Raw genomic sequence first — 22,258 nt, 5'->3', positions numbered from 1 at the left:
CTGTGTGCTTTCTGTTCCATTGTTTTGTCACTGTGTCAGAGACAAAGTTGGCAAGAGACCCACTTCAGCAAAATAAAGTAGAATTTGCATCTGTAACACCAACTTGATTTTTTATATATTGGGAAAAAAAAGCAGATACGTGTGTGTGTGTGTGTGCAGAAGTGCTTAAATACCTTGGGCAGGCGACCAATATAGTTTAGGCCAAGGATACTTGAGTGTTTTCCTATTCTGGACTTAAGTATGTGCCTGTGCATGAGCATAACATACGTGTGGTGTGCATGTGTGTGTGTGTGTGTGTGTGTGTGTGTGTGTGTGTGTGTGTGTGTGTGTGTGTGTGTGTGTGTGTGTGTGCCACCTTCTATCGTACGCTGTTAGCACTAAGCGCTGACCTTTCACAGGCTCTTGAGTGTGAGTGTGAGAAACACGCTCTTGCTGTCGCTCTCTCATCTGGCTCTCAGTCCGACACACACACACACACACACACACACACACACACACACACACACACACACACACACACACACACACACACACACACACACACACACACACACACACACACACACCAATATGCTAAACACAAACACAGACACACATTTTCCTCCCTGCGTCTCATGTCTGTGCTGGCTGACCCCTGCCAGCTCTTATTAAGTTGCTGCAGTTATGTGCTCCTTTGAACCCATTCCCTCCTTTTACGCTGAACACACTCGTCCTTAGCTGCTATCAGCCCCCTCTGCCCCCCTCCCTCCCCCCTCCCACCAGCAACCTAATGAACCAAGACTGCTGGAAACTGCAGGGGGATGTGACCAAATTGAGTCCCTGAGTGTGCAGATGCACTATAATTCAGTGTATTTACCTACAGTAAATATTGAATCTTTTGTGTGCTTCTCTCCTGTGATTGAGCTGCAGTTCGGTTCACTTGCACGGGAACTAATACATCTTCTCCTGAGCTGTCGGTATAATAAAGTAATCCTTGTCCAAAGTGACAAATCTATCCGTCACTCAGATGCAGTGACACCAAAGGTCTCCTGCATGAGCGATGGTAACTCTTTCACCGCCTTTAATTTAAGAACGTGGTGCTCAATCTTGCACGCACTCAGAAGGCCTGCATACATCAACACCAATTCTGTAATGTCTTAGATTCACAGCTAGCACACATTTTTTTTCTGATCTTACTCACGAAAAAAAAAAAAAAAAAAAAAAAAAAAGGTTTACATGACGCTGACATCTTGCCCGAAATTGTGTTTTTGTGCTCTGTCACACTCCTACTGTCTGCCTCATTGTGTGTGTTTAAGAATAGCCCGTGCAGCCGGTGTATTTGTAAGTGTCAGTAGTTTGTTTGTTTGACACTCCGATGTCACGACCCCAGCTTGCTGACTGCTCACGTTCCAAACCCTCTTTGCCCCCCCCCCGCCATCACCAGCGAAACACCATTGTCCGACAGCACTGACCTGCACCCGTCCTCCTCTCCTCCCTCCCTCATTTCCCTATTTATGCTCACCCTGCACTTTACGACAGCCACCACACCACCCCTCCTCCTTCCAAACCCCCCCCCCCGCCAAACAATGTCAAGCAGACTTATTCTGTTTTCCACTCTGCCATTATGTCATCTATGTATCATTCCTGAAAGGCATGGTTCCATCCCTTGGTCTAACTCTTTCCCCCTGATTCGCCCACTTTTCTGCCTGTCTTGTCTGCCCTCGCCCTCCCATCTTCATGTGCTTCTTGTGTGTTTTTATTCGACGGCGGACTGCAGATCGCGGAGAGTGCGTGTGCATGTTTGTGCGCGGCTGTGTGTGTTATCAAACAATGGCCAGTGCCTAATCTCCATGTCAAAACTGCTCTGCCTCCCCAGCGAGCAGTCTGCTCAGCGTTTAGTAGTGTTTTGTCCCCCCATTCTTCCAGTGCCACAAAAAGAGCAGAGGGGAGGGAGTGACAGCCTGTGTGTGCATGTGTGTGTCTGTGTATTGGTGTGTATGTGGACTGAGGGAGTGGGTGATGGTCATGAGTATCAAACATATCACAGGTTACAATTTATTAGAAGTTATATCTGGGGTCACTGAGGAGAGATTGTTGTTTTTTGTGCTTTTTAGGGTTTCAATTAAGACCTTCAGAGGGGTATTTAAGGGTGACTGCACTAGGTTTGTCCTTATCTGGTCTTTTGGATGTTTAGACAGTGTGTTTTCTCTGCTGAAACCAGGCGGAAAAAGAGCTGCCACCCAGCCGAGCCTCTTAATAGGTTTATCTTCTCCTATTGAATCCAGCCGAGCAGCCCAGATCAGATAGCCACAATCGTCTGTCATCTTTCTTTTCTTTTCTTTTTCTTCTCCTTTCCTTCTGCTTGGGAGGGGTGAGGAGAGGGGAGTAGAATCAGGGTGTAATTGGTGAACGGGGTTAAGTACATGTTTGAGCCCCCTGCGGGCTGGGGCGCTTCAGATGATGACTTAATCGTTTTTCTGGTCAATTATGTGTTTGCGGTCTCGCACTATCCCCCTCCCTCCTTTCCACCTCTCTCTCTCTTTCCATTCTCAGGGTTATGACAGGGGGAGGTCTGCTCCCAGCGGGAAAGATGAACCACACACACACACAGACACAGCTCCCCCTTCACCTCTTAGCTGGCTGTCTTACTTAATGTCTCTATTATCTTCCCTCTCTCCACAACTTAATCTTTCTTGCTCTCATCCTTTTTTCTTTTTTTTTTCCTTCTCTTGAAAGTCTTTTAAGTTTGTCCCTCACGTCTCAACTCCCTGATGTAAAACTAAGCGCTCTCACCCTTACACTCAGACTCAAATCGCATAGCTTGATCAGGATTAGACCATGTTTTTTTTTCTTTATACCGATTGCATTCAGATGTCTTCGGATCTCAGTGGATTTATTTTAAATCTAAATTCAATTGTCCTTTTCCTTTTCCTCTCATTCCAGTTTAACCGCTGCATAACCTCCCAGCTGATCAAGTGGTTCAGCAACTTCCGGGAGTTCTACTACATCCAGATGGAGAAGTTCGCCCGCCAGTCAATCAACGATGGAGTCACTGGCAACGAGGAGTTGAGCGTCAGCCGTGACTGCGAGCTCTTCCGCGCACTCAACATGCACTACAACAAGGCCAACGACTTTGAGGTAAACACTGACACTTGAAGCTAATTCAAAGCAGCTTCAGTCTACACTCCGTTTGTTCTCAATAAGGCCGAGCTGAGAACAAGTGCACCTTATTTAGAATTTTAATTTTAATTTCACGTAACACTTGGGGATGCAGAGGGGTTGATTGACACCATCTCATTGTGTCCTCTGTGACCGCCTCAATGCTGAGTCCGAGTGACTTGAACTCTTGCTGTACTCTGCACACAACTATAATGTACATTTTATTCATCCTTTAAATAACATGTCAAGAAGAATGAATCCTCTAGTTTATTTAGAAATTCTTTTTTTTTTTTATCTCCAAACTATGCATTGTAAAGTACTCCTATGTAAAGATGTGAGGAACTCTTATCTAATGAGGAAGAAAAGTTACCTACGCTTTGTTCGTTTTGCCTCTTCCCCACTGTTATTTCCCCTAAGTGTTTCTGTGTGTGTGTGTGTGTGTGTGTGTGTGTGTGTGTGTGTGTGTGTGTGTGTGTGTGTGTGTGTGCGTGTGTGTAAGAGATTGTTTTCTGAGAAACAACCTTTTACTTCCCTCTTCTCGTTTACCTTATTGTCTGTGGTGAGATGTTTATGTGTGTGTCTTCCAGTGTATTGTTATCATAAATATACAGCAGGTAACTTCACCTTTAATACGTTTCTTTTCATACACTTCTCCTTTTGCCACTGCCTGTAAGTGTGTGTGTGTGTGTGTGTGTGTGTGTGTGTGTGTGTGTGTGTGTGTGTGTGTGTGTGTGTGTGTGTGTGTGTGTGTGTGTGTGTGTGTGGGTGTGGGGGCCCTTCAGGATTGCCAGTGCTCTCTCAATGTCAGCTGACAATAGACCTTTAAAAGGTTTGCGCTAAGAAGGACCTGGAGTGATCTGGGTTCGTGTGTGTGTGTGTGAGCGTGTGTGTGTGTGTGTGTGTGTGTGTGTGTGTGTGTGTGTGTGTGTGTGTGTGTGTGTGTGTGTTTGTTAGAAAGATGGAGTCTATGTATGAGAGTGTGTGTGTGTGTGAGTGTTTTGTTGTTGCTGCATTTCCCAGTGTCCTGTTCACCTCGAAGTGTACAGCCGTCCCTTGGACCGGACTGGCATGCTGGCAAAGCACTTCTCTAGTGTGTGTGTGTGTTTGCGTGTGTGTGTGTGTGTGTGTGTGTGTGTGTGTGTGTGTCACTTTGAGGGGGGAAAAAATCTCACTGTTATCAAGGTTAAGCGTCCTACTGTTTTAGTGAGAGGAAGGGGAGAGAAAGAGGGGGAGAGGGGGAAGAGGGAGATGGATAGATAGGGGATAGAGGGTGAGAGCTCAGAGACAAAGGAGAGAGAGATGAAGGGAGGGAGGGGGGGAGGAAGGAGAAAGGGAATTGGGGGGAATGGAAAGGGGAGAAAGAAGGGTATAGGGAGAGAGGGGGAAAGAGAGATGATGTGCAGGAGAGAAGTGCCCTTGCGAGCAGTGGGAGTTTTGCAGTGCTCACATTTAAAGTGGTTCTCCCTCTTTCTCTTTATCTCTCTCTGTCCGTTATTTGTCCACTGGGGCTCCTCTCTGTGCACCCAAACACACACACACACACAAGCACACACACACTTTGCCACATCCATCTTCGTCCCTCTTAAGGGAGGCTTTGAACAACTCTGGCAGGCAGAAGCACTCGTACATATGAGGTCTCAATCACCCTAAAGTCCATCAGAGCAGAGCACAAAGAAAAATGACATGATATCTTCTGTTCAGGAGTTTATGACTGGTGAAGAACTTTTTTTAGTGAACAGGAATAAGGTTAAATCAAGAAGATAAAATGGCCTTAATTAGGTCCAGAAAAGTGTAGATTTTAAACCCAGCAAGGTTTTTAAACCAAAAAATTGTAAGGAAAATACCTGTAACAGTCAGTACCCTGGCATGTTCTAACAGGAAAAGTAAGTCCCTTCAGGGCAAATATCTAACAAAAAAAGACAGCTTCAAAGAACTTGATTTTGTTTTTGTCACAAAGAAGTAGGAGATGGACTTCAGCACATATTCTTAGACAGGTTAAGATACATCTATAATGGTCTCCTTAATGTTTAATCCAGAAAAATGAATAAGTGCTTAATCTAACTTCAAAGCCCTCACCGCTCGACAAAAGATCTCCAATACTTCACTGTGAAGTCCATTCTGAGTGAAAGTGCAACCTCAAGTTCCTGCCTCAATTTTATAGTCTTGATTTTTAGACACGAGTCACATGTGAGAAAAGTGACCTTCAAGAAAACTTGTGTTTGGATGAAGTGGGAGTTCGGTACAGATTTGTGCCTTAACAATAATTCACTGAAAAAATGTAATTAAGATTGTCCAAATGTGAAATACTTTCAATACCATGTGTTTTAAAACGATCCAATTATTCATTTTAATGATTGATAGAATCGAAAAGTTCTGAAGCTTAAAAAAAAAGGCAGTTCTTCAGTCATATTTTCAAAACCAAAAGCTGGTGAAAGCCAAGCAGAGAGAGCACTGTCTAAAGTACACAAACATGCTGGCAACATTTCGGTACTGAAACATTGCCAACATATTTGTGCAATTTGGACAGTGTGCAGGAGTTTGCCTTTAACTTTGTCAATTTAACACAACATTTTACAACACATTTTTATATTGTTGTTGTATCGAAACATGTAACAACAATTTTTTGCTAGAATCGTATTGAAGTTTTAATATCTGGTATTGTTACAAACCTTAATGTAACTACTAGAGGGTTTTTTGTAAAGTAATTAAAATAAATATTAACAAGACAAACTCATTCAAAAAGAATCTTAGTTTCATATTCTTTTGAACTTTTGAACAGAATATCAATCCAATGATTCTTTGACATTCTTTGCGTGCATGACTCTTGACTGGTTGCATGAAACCATGGCAAGTACAACCACCACTTTCTATCTAAAAACTTTTCCATGCAGCACTAAACTAAAGTGCTGTCCGTGCAACATGCCATCTTTACCCCTCTTGTGTCTTTTTCTGAGTCACATCTGAGACAATCCCATCATTTATCTCCTGGCACCAGGAAGCTGCTGTTGAAACAGGCTTGAGGGGAACAGCCTATTTGCATATATAAATGGGAAAATTTGCAAGAAGACAGACAGAGAGGAAAAGAGTGCGGTAGGCCAGGTGAATAAGTCTTCTGTTGGCCGAGGAGGAGGAGGTGCAGCGGTGGTGGAGGAACGATGGAGGGAGGGGAGGTTGTTTTGCATATTAAGGTTTTTTTTGCTGGGCAGGTGTCTGAGAGATACAGGAGCTGATTAGGGTTTAGCACAAGGAAAATTTGCCCAGCCATGCAAATTCTAACCCCCCTGACAAACCAACCGCCTTGGTGAGCACGAAGACTCTGCGTGTAAGTGTTTGTGTGTGTGTGTGTGGGTGTTATTTGTGTGTGTATGACAGCGTGGGTTTTGTCTTTTTTTTTTCTTTTTTTTTCTGTTTGATGTTTGTGTGGGACTGGTGTGTTTGTGTGTGTGTTACATATGTGCATGGACACATTTGTTATGTCTTTCAGTCTCTGTGTGTGTTTGTGTGTGTGTGTGTGTGTGTGTGTGTGTGTGTGTGTGTGTGTGTGTGTGTGTGTGTGTGTGTGTGTGTGTGTGTGTGTGTGTGTGTGAGTCATAGAGGTAGAAAGATGGAAATGTACTGGATGTGTATCAGGATGCCCCCAAGGCCCTTTTCTGTGGATCTCTCCCCTTTCTCCTACACCTCCTCCTCCTCCTCCTCTTCCTCCCCTACCTGCCTGCACCACCACTTGAAACATGAGCCTACGCAGATTCAGCAAGCACACAAACACACACACCAAGTTTTCCCTTTGCCAGATTCTGCATCATCAAAGTTCCATCCACCTTGGTGGCGTCTTTGGAATGAATATGTCCTCTGTTTCAGCCATCACACACAAACATTTACACGCACGCACACACACACACACACACACACACACACACACACACACACACACGTCTGTGGCCTTTCTTGTTTGATGCTAATCTGCTCTGTCACTGTGCTGGCCTAATACGCTCCCCATCTCCCTCCCAGCTCCTCTTTTGTCGCGATTGTTTCCCTTTTCCCTTTCATATCCCTCCTCCCTCGCTCCCTCTCGTCGTTCTCTCTTCCTTCTGTTGCCTCTTTCCTTTCATTCTTTCATCCTCCTCTTTTGCATGTCTTCCGTTATCCCCCCTTCCTCCTCCTCCTCCTCCTCCTCTCCCTCGCTTTTAGCCCCATTAGGAAGTTTTAATGGCATAATTGTCACATTCCTTCTGGCACAATGAACACCAGCAGTAATTAAAGAGCTCGGCGTTAATTACCTAGACCCCGGCTCTCTACTTTCCTCTTTTCTCAGCCCCCCTCCGATCCTCCCCTCTCTTCTTCTCTTTCTTCTACGCTTCTCATTCACTCTGTCCATTGCCCATCAAAGTACTCTGAAAACACACACACACACACACCCCGGCCTCCCAAAGCCTTGACTTTGAGCGAGCAACGCTTTCATGTGAGAACTCAAGTGAAAATTCTCGCTTAGTGTCCTTTTCTTTTTTACTTCGGAGCCCCCCTCTGTCTGTCTTTGAACCCCCAATGACAACACACATCATCTTTCATAAAGACAGGAATGTGTGTGACCTCGTAATGGGTTAGAAAAGAGATAGAGAGAGAGAGAGAGAGAGAGAGAGAGAGAGAGAGAGAGAGAGAGAGAGAGAGAGGCAGTTTTATGATGGCTCTGGGAATCTCTCAGATTTCCATAAGACAGACAAGGCCAAGTTTCTTCTGTCAGTGGCCACTCCTCCCACAGAGGACACACTCTCTCTCACACACACACACACACACACACACACACACACACACACACACACACACACACACACACACCTGGGCATTTAAAAGAGGAAGTCCCTATGATCTCCATGTGAGAGGGTGGTACCAGCGAACGTGGTGAGAAGCCTTCATCCACACACACACATGCAAGTATTGTGTGTCCTCCCTTATCAGCTGCTCTTTGTCCTTTTGAAAGACATCTCACTCCTTTTGTCCCTCTTCCTCTTTTGTCCATCCATCCGTCTGTCATCCCTCTATTTCAGTGTATTCCGCCCTTTCCAAAGACGCCTTGTGGTTTTTCATCTAGTGACCAAATAATAAAAGAAAACATACTAAAGTTGAACTTTTCCTCTTCCATTCCCACACCTCACTCTTTTCCTTTTTTTCCACTGTATCCTGTCTTCCTCCCTCTTTTTATCCCTCCATCAACCCCTCTTTCTCCCTCTGTTTTTCCACATTCTCTCTCTCTCTCTCTCTATATGTTTTTTTTCCGGCTTTTCCTCCCCTCGTCTCTATGTCCATCTCCCTCCTTCCTACTCTCTCGGTGTCCCTCCAACTCTCCATCCATTACCAGAGCCACAGAGAGCTGCGAGCAGATGCTGTCTGTCCAACCGCCGTGCCCCATAGCTTTGTGTGCTTCACCTCTCCTTCCCCCCTCGCTCCCTCGTTCCTCCTCTTCATGTCCCTCTCGGGGGCTCCATTTGTTCTCCACCCAGAGAGGCTAATGTCTGTTTTCTCCTCCTCCTCCATCTCCTCCTGATTTTTTCCCCTCCCTGTCTTGCACATCTTCATTTTCTGTCCTTTTTATTTGGGGGGGGGGGGGGGGGTTCAGGAGGGCACAGTGTGTGTTGTTGTGCATGTTTGACCGGGGTTTGACCTCGTGGGGAATCTGAGGGGGGAAAAGACACGGCCGCTTGACTTGATGCACAATCAAAGGCGCAGATTCGAAAACAAAGATTTATAAACATGCTTAAGTATCTAAAAACATACACTTGCACACAGGTGTGATGTTCTCAGAAAAAAGGCTCTAGGGTTCCCTTTGAAGAGCGATTGAAGACAAAAAGAAGCAGAAGATAGAAGACGAGGGATGAAAAAGTGGGGGGTATAGATTTAGGATCAGAGCTGCCAAAAATACAACCGATACAGCAATTTGCCAGTGGGTTTATTTCAACTACACACACACACACACACACACATCCGCTAAACTGCTTTCTCCCCCTCATTCACCTGCTCTCTATCCCTCCTCCTATTAAGAATAAGGACTTTCAGACACTATCATGCATGCATGTAGCGGAAAACAGAAAATGACTGAAGTCACTGCTGTCCTTGTATACGTACCTACACATTCTCGTGTGGCAGTGTGTGTGTTTGCAAATCCAGCCTCCTTTGAGATGGTACAATTAGGGCAGTAATGATGACCTGAGGAGAGGGGCTGACTTCACCTTGTGTGCTCGCATTTATCACCTTCAGTGGAAACTGAATCACAAATTTGAAGACGGTCAGATACAAACTGAGACATCAGAGTTTGACTATGAAACTTGAAATGCGTATGACGCTATTTTACTTAGTTTACAAGACTTAACAACCACTAGCTTTGTGGCCTTAACCGTCTTTAAAAATGTTTTACTACAAATTGAAAAAAAATGGGACTGATCATTTGGGAGAATATTTACCCAGGCGTGGGGATGTCAAAATCTGAGATTTCTGCTGTTGCCGTTGAGTATACCAGTAAAAGGCACTTTAATTTTTGGTGCATTAAAAAAAATCATATCAACACATCTGAACTACGAAGTTAAGTAAGAAACCAGATCTCATTAAAACTACTTTTCTAACAAATAATGCCCATAAAATCAACATATTTCAAACATGAAAGTTTTGATACTTAGGGCAAGATTAAGCCATGTTGCCCTTATGACAGGTGTATCTTTAACACCCTTTCTGAAAGCGCAATTCTAATTCTTCAGATGTATTTCCAGACCTGCGCCGTAATATGGGCATTATGTCTGACTTTCTGGCTTTTTCATTCTTGTAGTGAGAAGAGTAAAGGCAAGAAAAGAAGAGCAAGCAGGATCATCTGCCTCTCACTGAAATAGCCAGGGGCTATTGAGGGCCCCCAGTTGACGTAGCCTGACAGGTCTTTTCTTCAACGCAAAGTGTGTGCATGTGTGTCTGCGTGTCTGTGTGTATGTAAGAATAAGCCACTTTATTCTGCACACTGATTAGATGACTGGAGCTGTGTGTGTGTGTGTGTGTGTGTGTGTAGAGCCTGGGGGCACCAGGGGTGGTAAGGAATCACTTAAACATAAAGAACTACATGATCATCGCTCTCCTTTTCTCACCTGCTCCCACAAACACACACACACACACACACACACACACAAATACACACACGGATCCTCTCAATGTGATGGTCCAACACTCGCGTCCCCCTGCTCTATCCTCTTCCTCTATCTCCTTTCTTTTCCTCTCTCCTTCTGTCCCTGGTCACCTTGTGAGGGGCCGCCTGCTCTGTGGCACAGCTGCTGATTATGTCATTATTCTGGACCATTTTGGTCTCCCTCCGAGTGTGTGTGTGTGTTCATGTGTGTGTGTGTGTGTGTGTGTGTGTGTGTGTGTGTGTGTGTGTGTGTGTGAGACTAATGAAGCGTGGCAAAGGGACTCATGCCAAAATGACCAGGGTGTACATCAGATCTGCAGATGTGTCCAAGCAACTCCCCCCTCCACACCCTCACACCAAACACACACTTGCCACTTCCCCTTCTGATGCCATACTCTCCCTCCTTCAATCAAATTTGAATTTTTCATTATTTTTCTTTCTTCTGCTGCCATCTTGTTCTCTACTTCTTTTCTCCCTTTCTCCTCCATCCATCCATCCATCCATCCATCCATCCGTCTTCCATCCTCCCTCCTTCGCCACAGCTCCTTGCTCGCCATCCTTCATTGTTCCCCCGCCCACCCACACCCTCCTTCCCCTCCTAACCTTCTATTCTTCCTCTCCCTCCCTCCCTCTATTCTCCTCCTCTCCAGATGTCCTGTTCCTATCTTCCAGACTCCCTTGCTCCTTTCTTTCCCTTCTGCCTCCTGCTCTCCCAGTCTCTCAGAGCGGGTTTGACTTCCTGACCTCCAGAGGCCCTGTTACAGCACCCCATGAACATACCCCCCCTACCCCCATCATTTAGATCACTTGCTCAGCCTGTGGCCGCTATACAAGCCCACACAATGATTTTTTTAGTCCCCAAATAAGGGGTGAACAGTGATTTCTTGCTTCCCCTGCTGTTTTCAATTCTTTTTCTGGTGTCTCTGCGTTTCTTTAGCTTGATATAAAGCTAGCAACCAATGCTACAACCCCCAATCTCTATAGAACATAGGTCAAAAAGGCCCTGATAGATATGACTTAGACTGTGTGTGTATGTGTGTATGTTTGTGTGTGTGTGTGGGAGTGGGAGTGGGGGGTTGAGGCAAGTAAAGGTGGAGGGAGGAGTGAGGAAGATGGGATAGGAGAGCGACTTCATCAGCGTCTTTGACCCTGTCCCGTCCTTGACTCCCTGGTGGAGGTGCACCTTGAGAAGAGCCCATGTGACTCCAGCTTGCATGCTCACACACACACACACACACACACACACACACACACACACACACACACACACACACACACACACACACACACACCAGACCGTAAGATACACTCACAAACACGTACATGGATACACGACAGCCCCTCAAGGCTTCGAGTTCTCAAGGCTATCAGTTGAGTGAGGGTGGCTGGTGTTTGCTCAGCTTTAAGGCCCGTTTCCCGTCCCAGAAGTCGCATGAGCAAGACGAAATAATAAGAAAAAACATGCCATTGAATAGAAATTTGACATGAATTTAGGAAAGGTGGGAAACTAAGAACTTAATAAAATGTTGCACTTGGAAAGGAAATGATCCAGCAAAGGATCAACTTTGACTCTTTCTTACAGTTTCTCTGCTTGTTGGCTGGGCTCTTCGTTTTTTTTTTGGCTTGGTCTTATCAGCAGGGGAAGAGGGGGGCTGGGGACAAGTGCAACGAGGGGTAGGAAGAAAGGGGACATGGGTTGTGTTTGCCTAAAGTGACAGTGTAGTCCAAGGGCTTATCAAGGCCTTTGTAGATTATTGATCAGAGCAGATACGTGAGGCACAGGGGCCCGTATGTGTGAGTGCTAGTTCGAGGTTCGGGAAGCTCTGGCTTGACTCACTGAAATGTCACAACCATGCTCGGACCTTGTTTTTGACGTGTTTTTCACCGTCAGCAGAACTAAGAATTTTCTTAAGATACAGTTGACTGCAAAGGAACATATACAAACACATTTAGTGCTTCTATAATCTATAAATTCCCTTCTGAGACAGATAGAAACCAGTCCTTCCAGGATATTGGGACATCACAGACGCGTTGATTAACTCAAGTTAAGGGTTGTCATTACAAGTATACCAGAAAGGTATTCTTTGATAAGATACAAGTCAAAATCAAACAATATTGATACGTATAGATTCTTTTTGCATTTAAAGCTTCCAGAAGACTTTCTCTTTTCCCAGATGCACTTCTTAAATCTTCAAATTAAGCCGTTAGCATAAACAAGGTCTTTATTCAAAAAAGGATCGAACAACTCTCGGGGGCAGTTGCTACCAATTTTTTTGCCAAATTATATGTGCCACCAATTTTATTGCACAAAGAGCTTCAAAGCTAGCATTGCAATTCTTTCTAAAAGGTGCAGCTATAGGAGACATACAGTACAAGGATGCAACAATATGAAAAAAAGTTGGTGAAATCCTGAAAAGCCTGACAAACTAGTACTATGACTGCAAAGGGATGGGAAGTGTTGGTATTCCCAGGCCCAGTTGGAGTTAGGAATTAACCTGGCCATCAGCGGGGGCTTATGTTGTGTCCCTGCATTTCATCCTTCAAGGCTGCAGCTTGCTCGCACACACACACTGACTTACACACACAGCCTTATCTTCCAGGGTCTCTTCTTGTTTGGCCAACGCTGTGCAAATAGAAGGTGCAATACATCTCCTGACAGTTCCCAAAAGCAAAGGGAGAGAAACATGTTGGCCAAACAAACAGCCAACCCTGAGTCACCGAGAGAGAAGAGATTTCTCAGGCTTTAACCGAAACACACGCAAAGACACACACTTGCGCCCAGTGTGTGCTTAACAGTAGCCTTTATTCAAGGGCTCGGGGCCCTCTGGCTACCTTTTTAAACGTTTGTCTAAGCAGTCTTAAGACGGGGCAGTGGCTGGAGTGAATAGCTCCCAGCAAGCCTTCCACAGGCTCCTATTGTCCTCCGTCATATTTTATTATCTCATCAAAAAGCAGGAAATCCGATTCCCTCTCTCTGAAAAAGAGCTTATCCTTCTGTCTCAAAGCAACCTGTCACGAGAGAGGGAGATGGAGAGAGGTGGAGAGAATGGGGGAGAGAGTTGTGGGGGAGAAGGGGAGTCAGTGAATACGAGTGATTAACTGCCTCATCGCTGCCTCTTGTCAGAAAAGACCCTTTGCCTTCTTTCTTTCTTCCTTCCTTCTTCATCGATGACAATTACTTAATACATGGCGCAATGCAAAGGCTAGGAAAATGTGTAGCTTTTTCTCTTCCGCCATTCCCCCCCCCCGTATTATCTCTCATATTGTGTTACATAGAGCAACAATATCCCTTTTCATGAATGCTTTTGTTTTTGATCCCCTCTTTCAGCCACCCACACACACACACACACACACACACACACACACACACACACACACATTCAATTCACACCTTATAGAGAAAAAACACTTTTTTTCCAGATGATCAGGCCTTAAAATGTCAACAACAGTAGGTGCATGTGTGTAATGTGGATATAAAGAGGTCAATCTCAAACTAGCTCTTTTGACTGCAACGTATTAACACTAAGAAAGCTTCATTAAAAAAAATGCTTAAAATACTACTAATAATAATAAAAAACACTTGTCCACACTAGTGTCAGGCCTACGGTTCTTTTTTTTGCAAAGATCTCCTTCCACACTGGAACTTTGGGAAATGTCTGAGTCCACTTTTGTATGACGAACAAAAACAGTTTTCTAAAAAGCATAGAAAAAGCAGCGCGGCAGGTCTTTCCTTTTGGATAATAACGGCAGCTCTGCCATCTGATTGTCTACGCTGACATTCAAAATGAGAGATCGTGGAGGTGGCTGATAGTTTTCTACTTAAAATTTCTGCCACATAACCACTTCATGACTGACAAAAGCATCACGTATTTTACACCAAGACTCAACGCTCACCATGCAAGAAGGTGCGTTTTCAAATATTACCAATATAGTGTGGCCTTACTGTCACCTTCAACCCTAATTCACTCCATGTCCAACACTCAACCATTCTCCTTTTTTCTGCCTCTTTCCCTCCCTCCTTCTCTCTCCCCCTCTTTGTACATCTGTCCTTTAATTTTGGGCTCTACTGAGAAGTTGTTAAAAAGCCCTATGAAATATGTATGAAGGATTGTGAGCCACGCGATTGGCCCCATTTACCGGACAGCCGAGCGAATGAACGGCCACACTGGATAATCCCCCACAATGCCTCAGGAACAAAGGCCCAACAGCTGACCCTGGAGAGAGGGAGAGAGATGAAGAGAGGGGGAGAGGGGAGCAAGGGGGGGGGGGGGGGCAGAGTGGGAGAAGGGAGGGGTTGCAAACAGTTAAGTCTCACTGCTTGCTTACATACAAGACTCACAAAACAAAGGCTTGTGGGACAGGAATAACTCTCCGTTTGCTGTCGCTCCGCTATCTCTCCTTAGACTCCTTTCAGCCCCTCCTTCTCTTGCCATCTCTCCCTCCCTCCCATTCTCACTCTCCCTCGCTCGCTCAGTCAAGAGGATCTGAAATACCAATACCCTTTTCTCCTTGACATTGCTTTCTCCTTGCAGTCAGCGTTTTGCTGTCCTTTTATAGTCAAAACGTCAGGAGAAATTCCATGCAGGAATATTCTTAGTAATGCGGCACTCCCTGCGTCTAACAGCTAGGGCGCCGCGCTGCAACTGGCCGGTTGGAGAGGTCTTATGGGGAAAGCGGCGCATACACCACAAAGACACAGAGTTGCCCTTACACTGGGGTCATTGTGCCAGTACTTCAGAGATGACAACAGCCCAAACAATGAATTATACACACTTCAGAGGGGAATTCAATATTTGGGGAATTGGGTTAGCCTGTGTCTTTTCTCTCTCTCTCTCTCTCTCTTTGACACACGCACACACTCAGCATACAAGCTCCTTATTTATGTTTCACCTGTTCTCTCGAACAGTGGCCACAGATATGCACACACACACACACAACACACACACACACGGGCATCTTAGCCACCATTCATCACCCTGAGGGGGGCGGCTGGCTGTCCCACATGTGCTTAAGTGTGTGTGTGTGTGTGTGTGTGTGTGTGTGTATGGGCAGAGGCATGCCTGTGTGTAAATGCCCGGCTATGTGTGTGTGTGTTCCAGTGGCCACTAACCTTGCTGTGTCCTGACACTCCTGATGAGTATCTGCAGGACACTGGAGGAGAGGAGAGGAGAGGAGAGGCGCGGAGTGCGCACTGTCAGGCGTTTGGGCAAGCTAATGCTGCTGTATGTGTGTGTGCCTCTGAGAGAGTGTGTGTTTGTGTATGTGTGTGTGTGAGCATCAAGGGAGGCAGGCAGGGAGACAGTCAGCATTATCCAAGCAGGTGACCCCTGAAGGCTGTGTCGCCCCGGAGCTCTGAGTCGAGGAAAGAGACTCAGCCAAATACACCCGGGTATCTATTGTGTGTGTGTGTGTGTGTGTGTAGCATTATGTCGTACTCTGTAACAGTACAGGATGTGTCATCTCCTTGGCACAAGGAGGTGTGCGCACTGGTGTGTGCTCACGCTTGCATGAGTGTGTGTGTGTGTGTGTGTGTGTGTGTGTGTGTGACAGAGTGTTGGCTTGGGGGAAGGTGTCACAGATCTTTGCCAGACTAATCATCTCCATGGTGTCGGTGAACGCTGCTGTCAGGGACACTAAAGAGGCGGCATGTCTCCCCGTTCCCAAAGCATTTAGTACTTCCTCTTTCGCCAGCACCTCTCCGCCGCTCTTCACTCAGCTCGGCTCTCTTGTTTGGTCACAGATTTACAGTGGGACTCATAAAGATGTCACGCTCACCATGTTGTGAGGAGGGGAAGTGGGAGGTGTGAGAAACCTGAGAATTCAGAAGAAGTGACTTTTCTCAGGCCGACAGCTTTTAAGGAAGTACATACTCAAGACATGGGAGATTTATGCTTTTACATCCACAATGAAAATATTCTACAAGGGAGGGGTGACAGAGATAATATTGGGAACAAAAAGCTCCACTATAAAATGATAAAGATACAGAGGGTGGTATGTCTTTGTTGCTTTTAGAGTCACTCTGACCAGAGCTTAAAGAGCAATTTGAAGGTAAACATTTGTTTACATTAATACTAAACATTGTCTGATAATGGCTGTTGAATTAGTTATCCTTTATTTTAAATGTTCTCCAACACAAAAGGGCTCAAATTTGGAGGGAGAAAAATGCCTCTTTTCGCAATATTAGGTGGTAGGGAGTTTGAGCGCTCTTGTCGTATTGTGTTTATATTGTTTCATTTTACACTTCATTTTACCATTGGTTCAGATGGCTCAATATTGTGTTTGTGCAAGCTGCACAAATTCATGCTTGACAAGGAAATGAATTCCACTGTTTCTCTAACAAGAAAAGGAACAGAGCTAGCTCCACGGCTCGGCGCGGTTCGTACAGCTGAAGAGACGAGAATACACGGTCGGAAATAAGCACCTGCAAAAGTGGGTCTTTTTGTGTAGTGTCGATTAAATTTGCTCAACCCACCCGTCAGAAAGCCTTGACTCCAGACAAGAAAAAGCAAACAAACAGGGAAGCACGAGAGAAAAGTCAGTTCAAGCCACACAGATTCAGTTAAACACTTACAAGCAACGAGGACTTTGTAAAAACATCTTTCTCTGGACTCGCGCACACGCAAGTTGAGTATCAAATCGTTGGTTTGTTTGAGAAGGAACGGGGATCGAAGCATGTGAATATGCGTTCATATGCAGGGTCACAAAAGGAAACGCACATTTTTCAGCAGTGACCTACACTGTATGGCTGTGATGACTCTCCTACTGTACTTTAGGCTCATTTGATTTGAATATAATACAATGAAAAACAGTGTTGTCTGTGGCGCTAATTCAATTTTTCTCCTGTGGCTGATATTCCTCCTAATCTGGACTCGTTCCTGGTCTCTTTGAGTACTAACAGGTTCATAATTGTAAGCCTGTGGTCAGTCATATGCAAATACATTTATTATGTCTTTCTCTTCATTGACAAGACCGACATTTAGATCCGTATTTATTCATGTTATACATAACCTAAATCATGTAACCGCCGTGTTACGTCACATATCTTTGTCTCTTTTCAATATAGACAAAGATATACACTAGGAGATAAGAAGTACACCACTTTGTCCACAGGGGGCACCAAAATCAACATAAACTGAAAGTTTGTCATCAGTATACTTTAATAGATGAATAATAATCTCTTTTCTTTCTGTCTGTAAAGGTGCCTGATCGCTTCCTAGAGGTGGCCGAGATCACACTGAGGGAATTCTTTAACGCCATTGTGGCCGGCAAAGACGTGGACCCGTCCTGGAAGAAGGCCATCTACAAGGTCATCTGCAAACTGGACAGTGAGGTCCCTGAGATCTTCAAGTCCCCCAATTGTCTCCAAGAGCTTCTACACGAGTAATTTTTTTCTCCTCCTCCTCCTCCTCGCTTGACACTTTGCGCTTTTTAATTTTCCCTGATTTCATAGAATTTCAAAATGATACGCTCTTTTGTTTTTTTCTTCTCTTTTCCCAAACTTTACTTTTGATTTCCTGTTTTTTTTTTTTTTTTGTTTGTTTTTTTATGTATGAAAGTTATGAAGTAGCATTCCCAATTTGAAGCCTCTGTGGCAGTTCCTAAATGACCTAGCTATTGTGTTGTTGTTCCTCTATGATAATTATCATGTTGGTTATTATTTGTTCTTTTTTTTTCTATGATTCTGAAATGAAGAGACTCTAATCTTACTGGGTGTTTTTTTTTGGACTGTCTGAACACTCATCTGTTTGGCCTGTTGTTTTGATCAACAATAACTTAAGCATAGGCCGGGATCCCTAAAGACTTAACTCACGGCACCCTGAGGTGCCCCTCCAACCCACTGGACAAATGAACTGTTCACAAAATGCAAAGTGGGTGCCCAATATACTGTGCTATTAAGGATGTCCATAAAAAAGGACAGTGACACACACACGCACGTGCAGACACAAAAACAAGGCCTAGTGAGGTTGTTGACTGGACTTCGACTGGACTCACGGTCCTGGGGTCTTGGGACTTGGACTGGTTTCAAATAGGTATTGCGCTCTACCATGTTTTGAAGTGTGTTTTCCCTGCAAGTAGGGCATTGTGTTAATGGGCTGTACATTATTTTTTGGATGATTATTATTATTATTGTTATTGTTTATGATTATTATTATTTGTCATCACTGCTTGCTGAAGATTGGCACTTCAAGATTTGTTTGTCCCTTGATGACGTTGCATAAAAAAAATAAATTATTGCTATCAAATATTATTCCATGAGAGTTTAGATTCTGAAATATTTTAACCCCATTTCCCCATCCTTTTTTTTTTTTTTTTTTTTTACACTTGCTTTCAGTGTCTGAAGTGGACTTGGATTGTGTTCCATTTGACTTTTTCTTTTGGTGGTCAGGCTCCGAAGGCAACCTGCCTGGGAAAGTGATTCCATTTGGGGTTTTTAATAGAGGACCATTGAAGTGGAGTATATACAACTGTAGTGACTAGCTTGTCCCAAAATTAAACACATGAAGTAAACGGTGCCGAAGTATAATAATTAGAAATAATAGTAACGCAGAAGGGTGGCCTTCAGGTGCTTAACTTGCAGTTTTAAATGGCAAAACTTACAAAGCCACTCCGGCTTTGATTATTAAACTGCTCCTTCTAAACTGTCGTTCTGCTATAAAAGAATCCCGTTTGAATGAGAAAAATGTTCTTCTCTTAAAGAACTGCTCTACATAGCTCACATGTGAGATGAAGTCAGCCTGTAAGTATGGCAGGCTTTCACTGCAATAAGCCTATACTAGATGTAAAGTACATTATGAAGTTATTTCAATAGCAGTTAATACTTGGACATGTCAGAATACTGTGGCAATCTTAAGTACAGTATGGCTGAAACAATAGATTTTAAATACATTAACAAGCATCACAGAGAGAAAGATAATTCAAGGACGGTAAAGAAGTGGGTGAACAGAAACCGAAATATAAGCTTAATTAATTCTCCTTCAAGAAGGAATCCTCACCCACATATAAGCACGCACAGAAACACAGCTCTTTCCCTATGTGCTCACCTGCCTGTGAGTGATCTAGATCTTACTGCAACAATTCAAGGTCAAAGGTGAACCCTCACCCCAGGGGTAGCTGGAGAAGTTCTCAGCACTACAAAGAGCGGGGGACAAAAGCCCAGAGTGAGGAGCAACATGCACCTGAAACCACTCCGTCCCTCCATCCCAAAAACTGGCAGCTTTCAAGACCCAATTTGAGAAACTGATGAAGCCACTGTGCCAAGATAGTTAAAACACCATTCCGTTCACTTCTGAGAACCTAATCCCAGCTGCTCCACTTGAAGTTTAATATAAACCCATCATTTTATTAGTTTTATCCACCCTCTAAGTTAAGAATTGAAAAGAAGCAGTTAGCATTAGCTTCCCTTAAATGAGGCAAGTTTGAAGCAGTGAGAGGACTTGAACAATTGAGCACTAGAGTGCGTGCGAGCCAACTGTTGATCTCGCCTTGGCTACATTAGCTTGTTGTGTGTCTGTGTGTGTGTGTGTGTGTCTGTGCGTGTGTGTATGTGTGTCACAAAAGATCAAAAGAGGCAGGTTGCTTAACCTGCTGTCTTGCCTAAGCGAGACAAAGCACCTGACAAAAGGAGGCAGAGAAAGACGGAGAGCTACTCCCTTCATTATGTCCCCCAGCTCCTCCGCCCCAGACAGTTTTCTTCTTAAGATCCGGCACCCTGAGAGACTGAGCCGGACGCATTTCTCACTGAAGGAAGGGCTAGGCCCTGCACGTTTAGAAGTCTCTAAGCACCAACCAAGGGCTTTTAAAGCACCACTAACAAAGGAGAAAGGAAAGGACACTTTTATCTGATGCACAGATTATTATCGCTCCCCGGCCCCTCCCCCGTTTCTGAAATCCCGCCCTGAAATTAAAGAGTTCCTGCGCCTAAAAGGATTAATTCAGGATAATGAAGACTTGTGTGGAAGAAAAATAGAGTGGATTAGCAAGACCTTAATACCGCATTGAAAATATTTTTGTCAAGATATCCTTTTCTGGTGTCGTCTGATTTTAAGAATAACATTATTGAGATTCATATATAGGCTTTTTTAAGAATTGTAAAAGATAAATCTATGGGAAAAAAAAATATATATGCAGTGGAGGAATATCTTTGGAAGGCACTGGAAGGAAATGTTTCAATACAGAAATCTTGAGGATATTTTTAGTGACGGCTTTGTTAAATCTGTATTCTGAATAAGTGAGTTGTTGGTAGTTTTAGGAGCAATAGTTGTAGGATTTTTGCAGGTTTCGTGACCACTTTTTTTCCTTTTTTTTGGTTTCTTTTTGTATTGTATTGCTGAATGGCTGTCCTCTTGACATTGCAAAATGAACTTGGATTACATTTTCAGAGTATGGAATATTGTTGTTGCTACTGTAAATACTGTCAGGATGAAACAAAGAATAGCTGTACAGTTTTTTCTATTATCAGTTAAAATAAGAAGGGTGAAAAATCTCTCGAAAATGGAGTCATGACCGTCTTCTAGTAAAAAACAAAGGAGAGGTTTTTTTGTTTTGTTTTTCCCCTGCCATGCCTTTAATGGGGTTCTGTTTCCCATCGGCAGTGCCCTTGAAGTTGCACCAGCATCCATTTCTTTAATTTTTGCTGACAGAACGATGCATTAGGCTAGCGGTTGGGTAGTGATGTCATGGAGCGGCCCGTTGGTAGTCTGTGGACCAGGTCTCATCCAAAAAACAAGCGCAGACTGGCTCAGACTAAGCTCTAGATTTGACCCAGGAGAGACAGGAACTCATTGTCATCAGAAGTGTAGTGTCATGGAGGGGGCACATGTACAGTAACATTTTTTTTAAAGAGACTGCAGATGGAAAAAAAAATGATTTATACCCTTTTTTACCGGGTTCAAACAGTCGGGAAAAGTTTGGACTTTTATGGAACTTCTGTAGGATTTGCATTGTGTGTGTGAGTGTGTTTGAGAGTGTGTGTGTGTGTGTGTGTGTGTGTGTGTTTAAATGCATATGACTGTGTCTGTGTGAGAGAAAAGACCGATTATGAGAACCTGTGAACCAGTGAGTGACACAATTCTCAACACTGTAGCCCCTCCCCCACCCCTGGGAGTACCATCCTAACATGTAAATGATTCTCATTAAGCATTGGCAATGTGTGTTTGGTGTGTGTGTGTGTGTGTGTGTGTGTGTGTGTGTGTGTGTGTATGTGTGTGTGTGTGTGCGATAATTTCCTCAGCTCTGTTTTCTGACCTGTTTGAAAAGGTTTTTGTTTCTCGATGCTTTGAGTAGTAATTCCTTTTTTTATTATTATTATTATGACATTGCTCTTTTTCCTGTAAATATCAATGATGTGGACTTACAGTGATAAATACTGCCTTTGTGTAACTTAGCAATATGTTATGTAAATAGTGTTTTGTTTATGCTTTTTGTATGACATTATTATTACATTTTAGTGCAGTAATTCCAACTGGAACAGCCATGTTTCAAACTAAATGAGTATTACACACAGGTTGTAAAATAAAACTCACGACATGGCTGTTTTTTTTTTTGTTATTGGTGTCTTTTTGTCTTGAAGATTTTTGTGTAATTTATTGGTTTAATTTATCCTAATTTATTTGGTGTTGTTTTTTTCTTTTCTTTTTTTCCAAACAGGGAAGGCTGTACCACATTTCATTGAGTAGAACCAATTTAAAGATTTTAATCCTAATCTACTGAAATCTTACATTAAAAAAAAAGAACATTAAATTGAGAAACAGCAACAATTGAGATCTTGGCAGCTAAATGGAACTGGACTTTATTTTATTTAAATAAGGGTTGTTATGTTTAATTCCAAAACAGGGCCGAGGGTGGGCTTGAAAAGCCGAAACTAGTTTGAAGCAGTTTTGTATTTTCTCTTGAGATTTTTCCCCTTGTATTGCTTTGGCCCAGCCCAAAAACAACCAGTAGTCAAATTGCCTTTCGTGCCTTCAC

General features: G+C 43.8%; 1 protein-coding gene across 2 annotated transcripts in view; it reads left to right on the top strand.

Moving 5' to 3' along the window:
* The window catches only part of LOC109994195 (prospero homeobox protein 1), a 33,452-nt gene extending 11,426 nt beyond the window's left edge, over positions 1-22,026 (top strand). For both annotated transcript variants that reach the window (XM_020647422.3, XM_020647423.3), the window contains exons 4-5: positions 2,923-3,117; positions 17,493-22,026. In XM_020647422.3, coding sequence (XP_020503078.1) covers positions 2,923-3,117; positions 17,493-17,678 — 381 coding nt within the window. In that variant the 3' untranslated portion in view covers positions 17,679-22,026. The remainder of the gene's footprint in view (positions 1-2,922; positions 3,118-17,492) is intronic.
* Positions 22,027-22,258: the final 232 nt, after the last annotated feature.

Source organism: Labrus bergylta, chromosome 15, assembly GCF_963930695.1.
Source record: "Labrus bergylta chromosome 15, fLabBer1.1, whole genome shotgun sequence".
Classification (NCBI taxonomy): domain Eukaryota; kingdom Metazoa; phylum Chordata; class Actinopteri; order Labriformes; family Labridae; genus Labrus; species Labrus bergylta.
The sequence above is the reverse complement of the archived record's forward strand: the minus strand, read 5'-3'. Positions and strand labels throughout refer to the sequence as shown.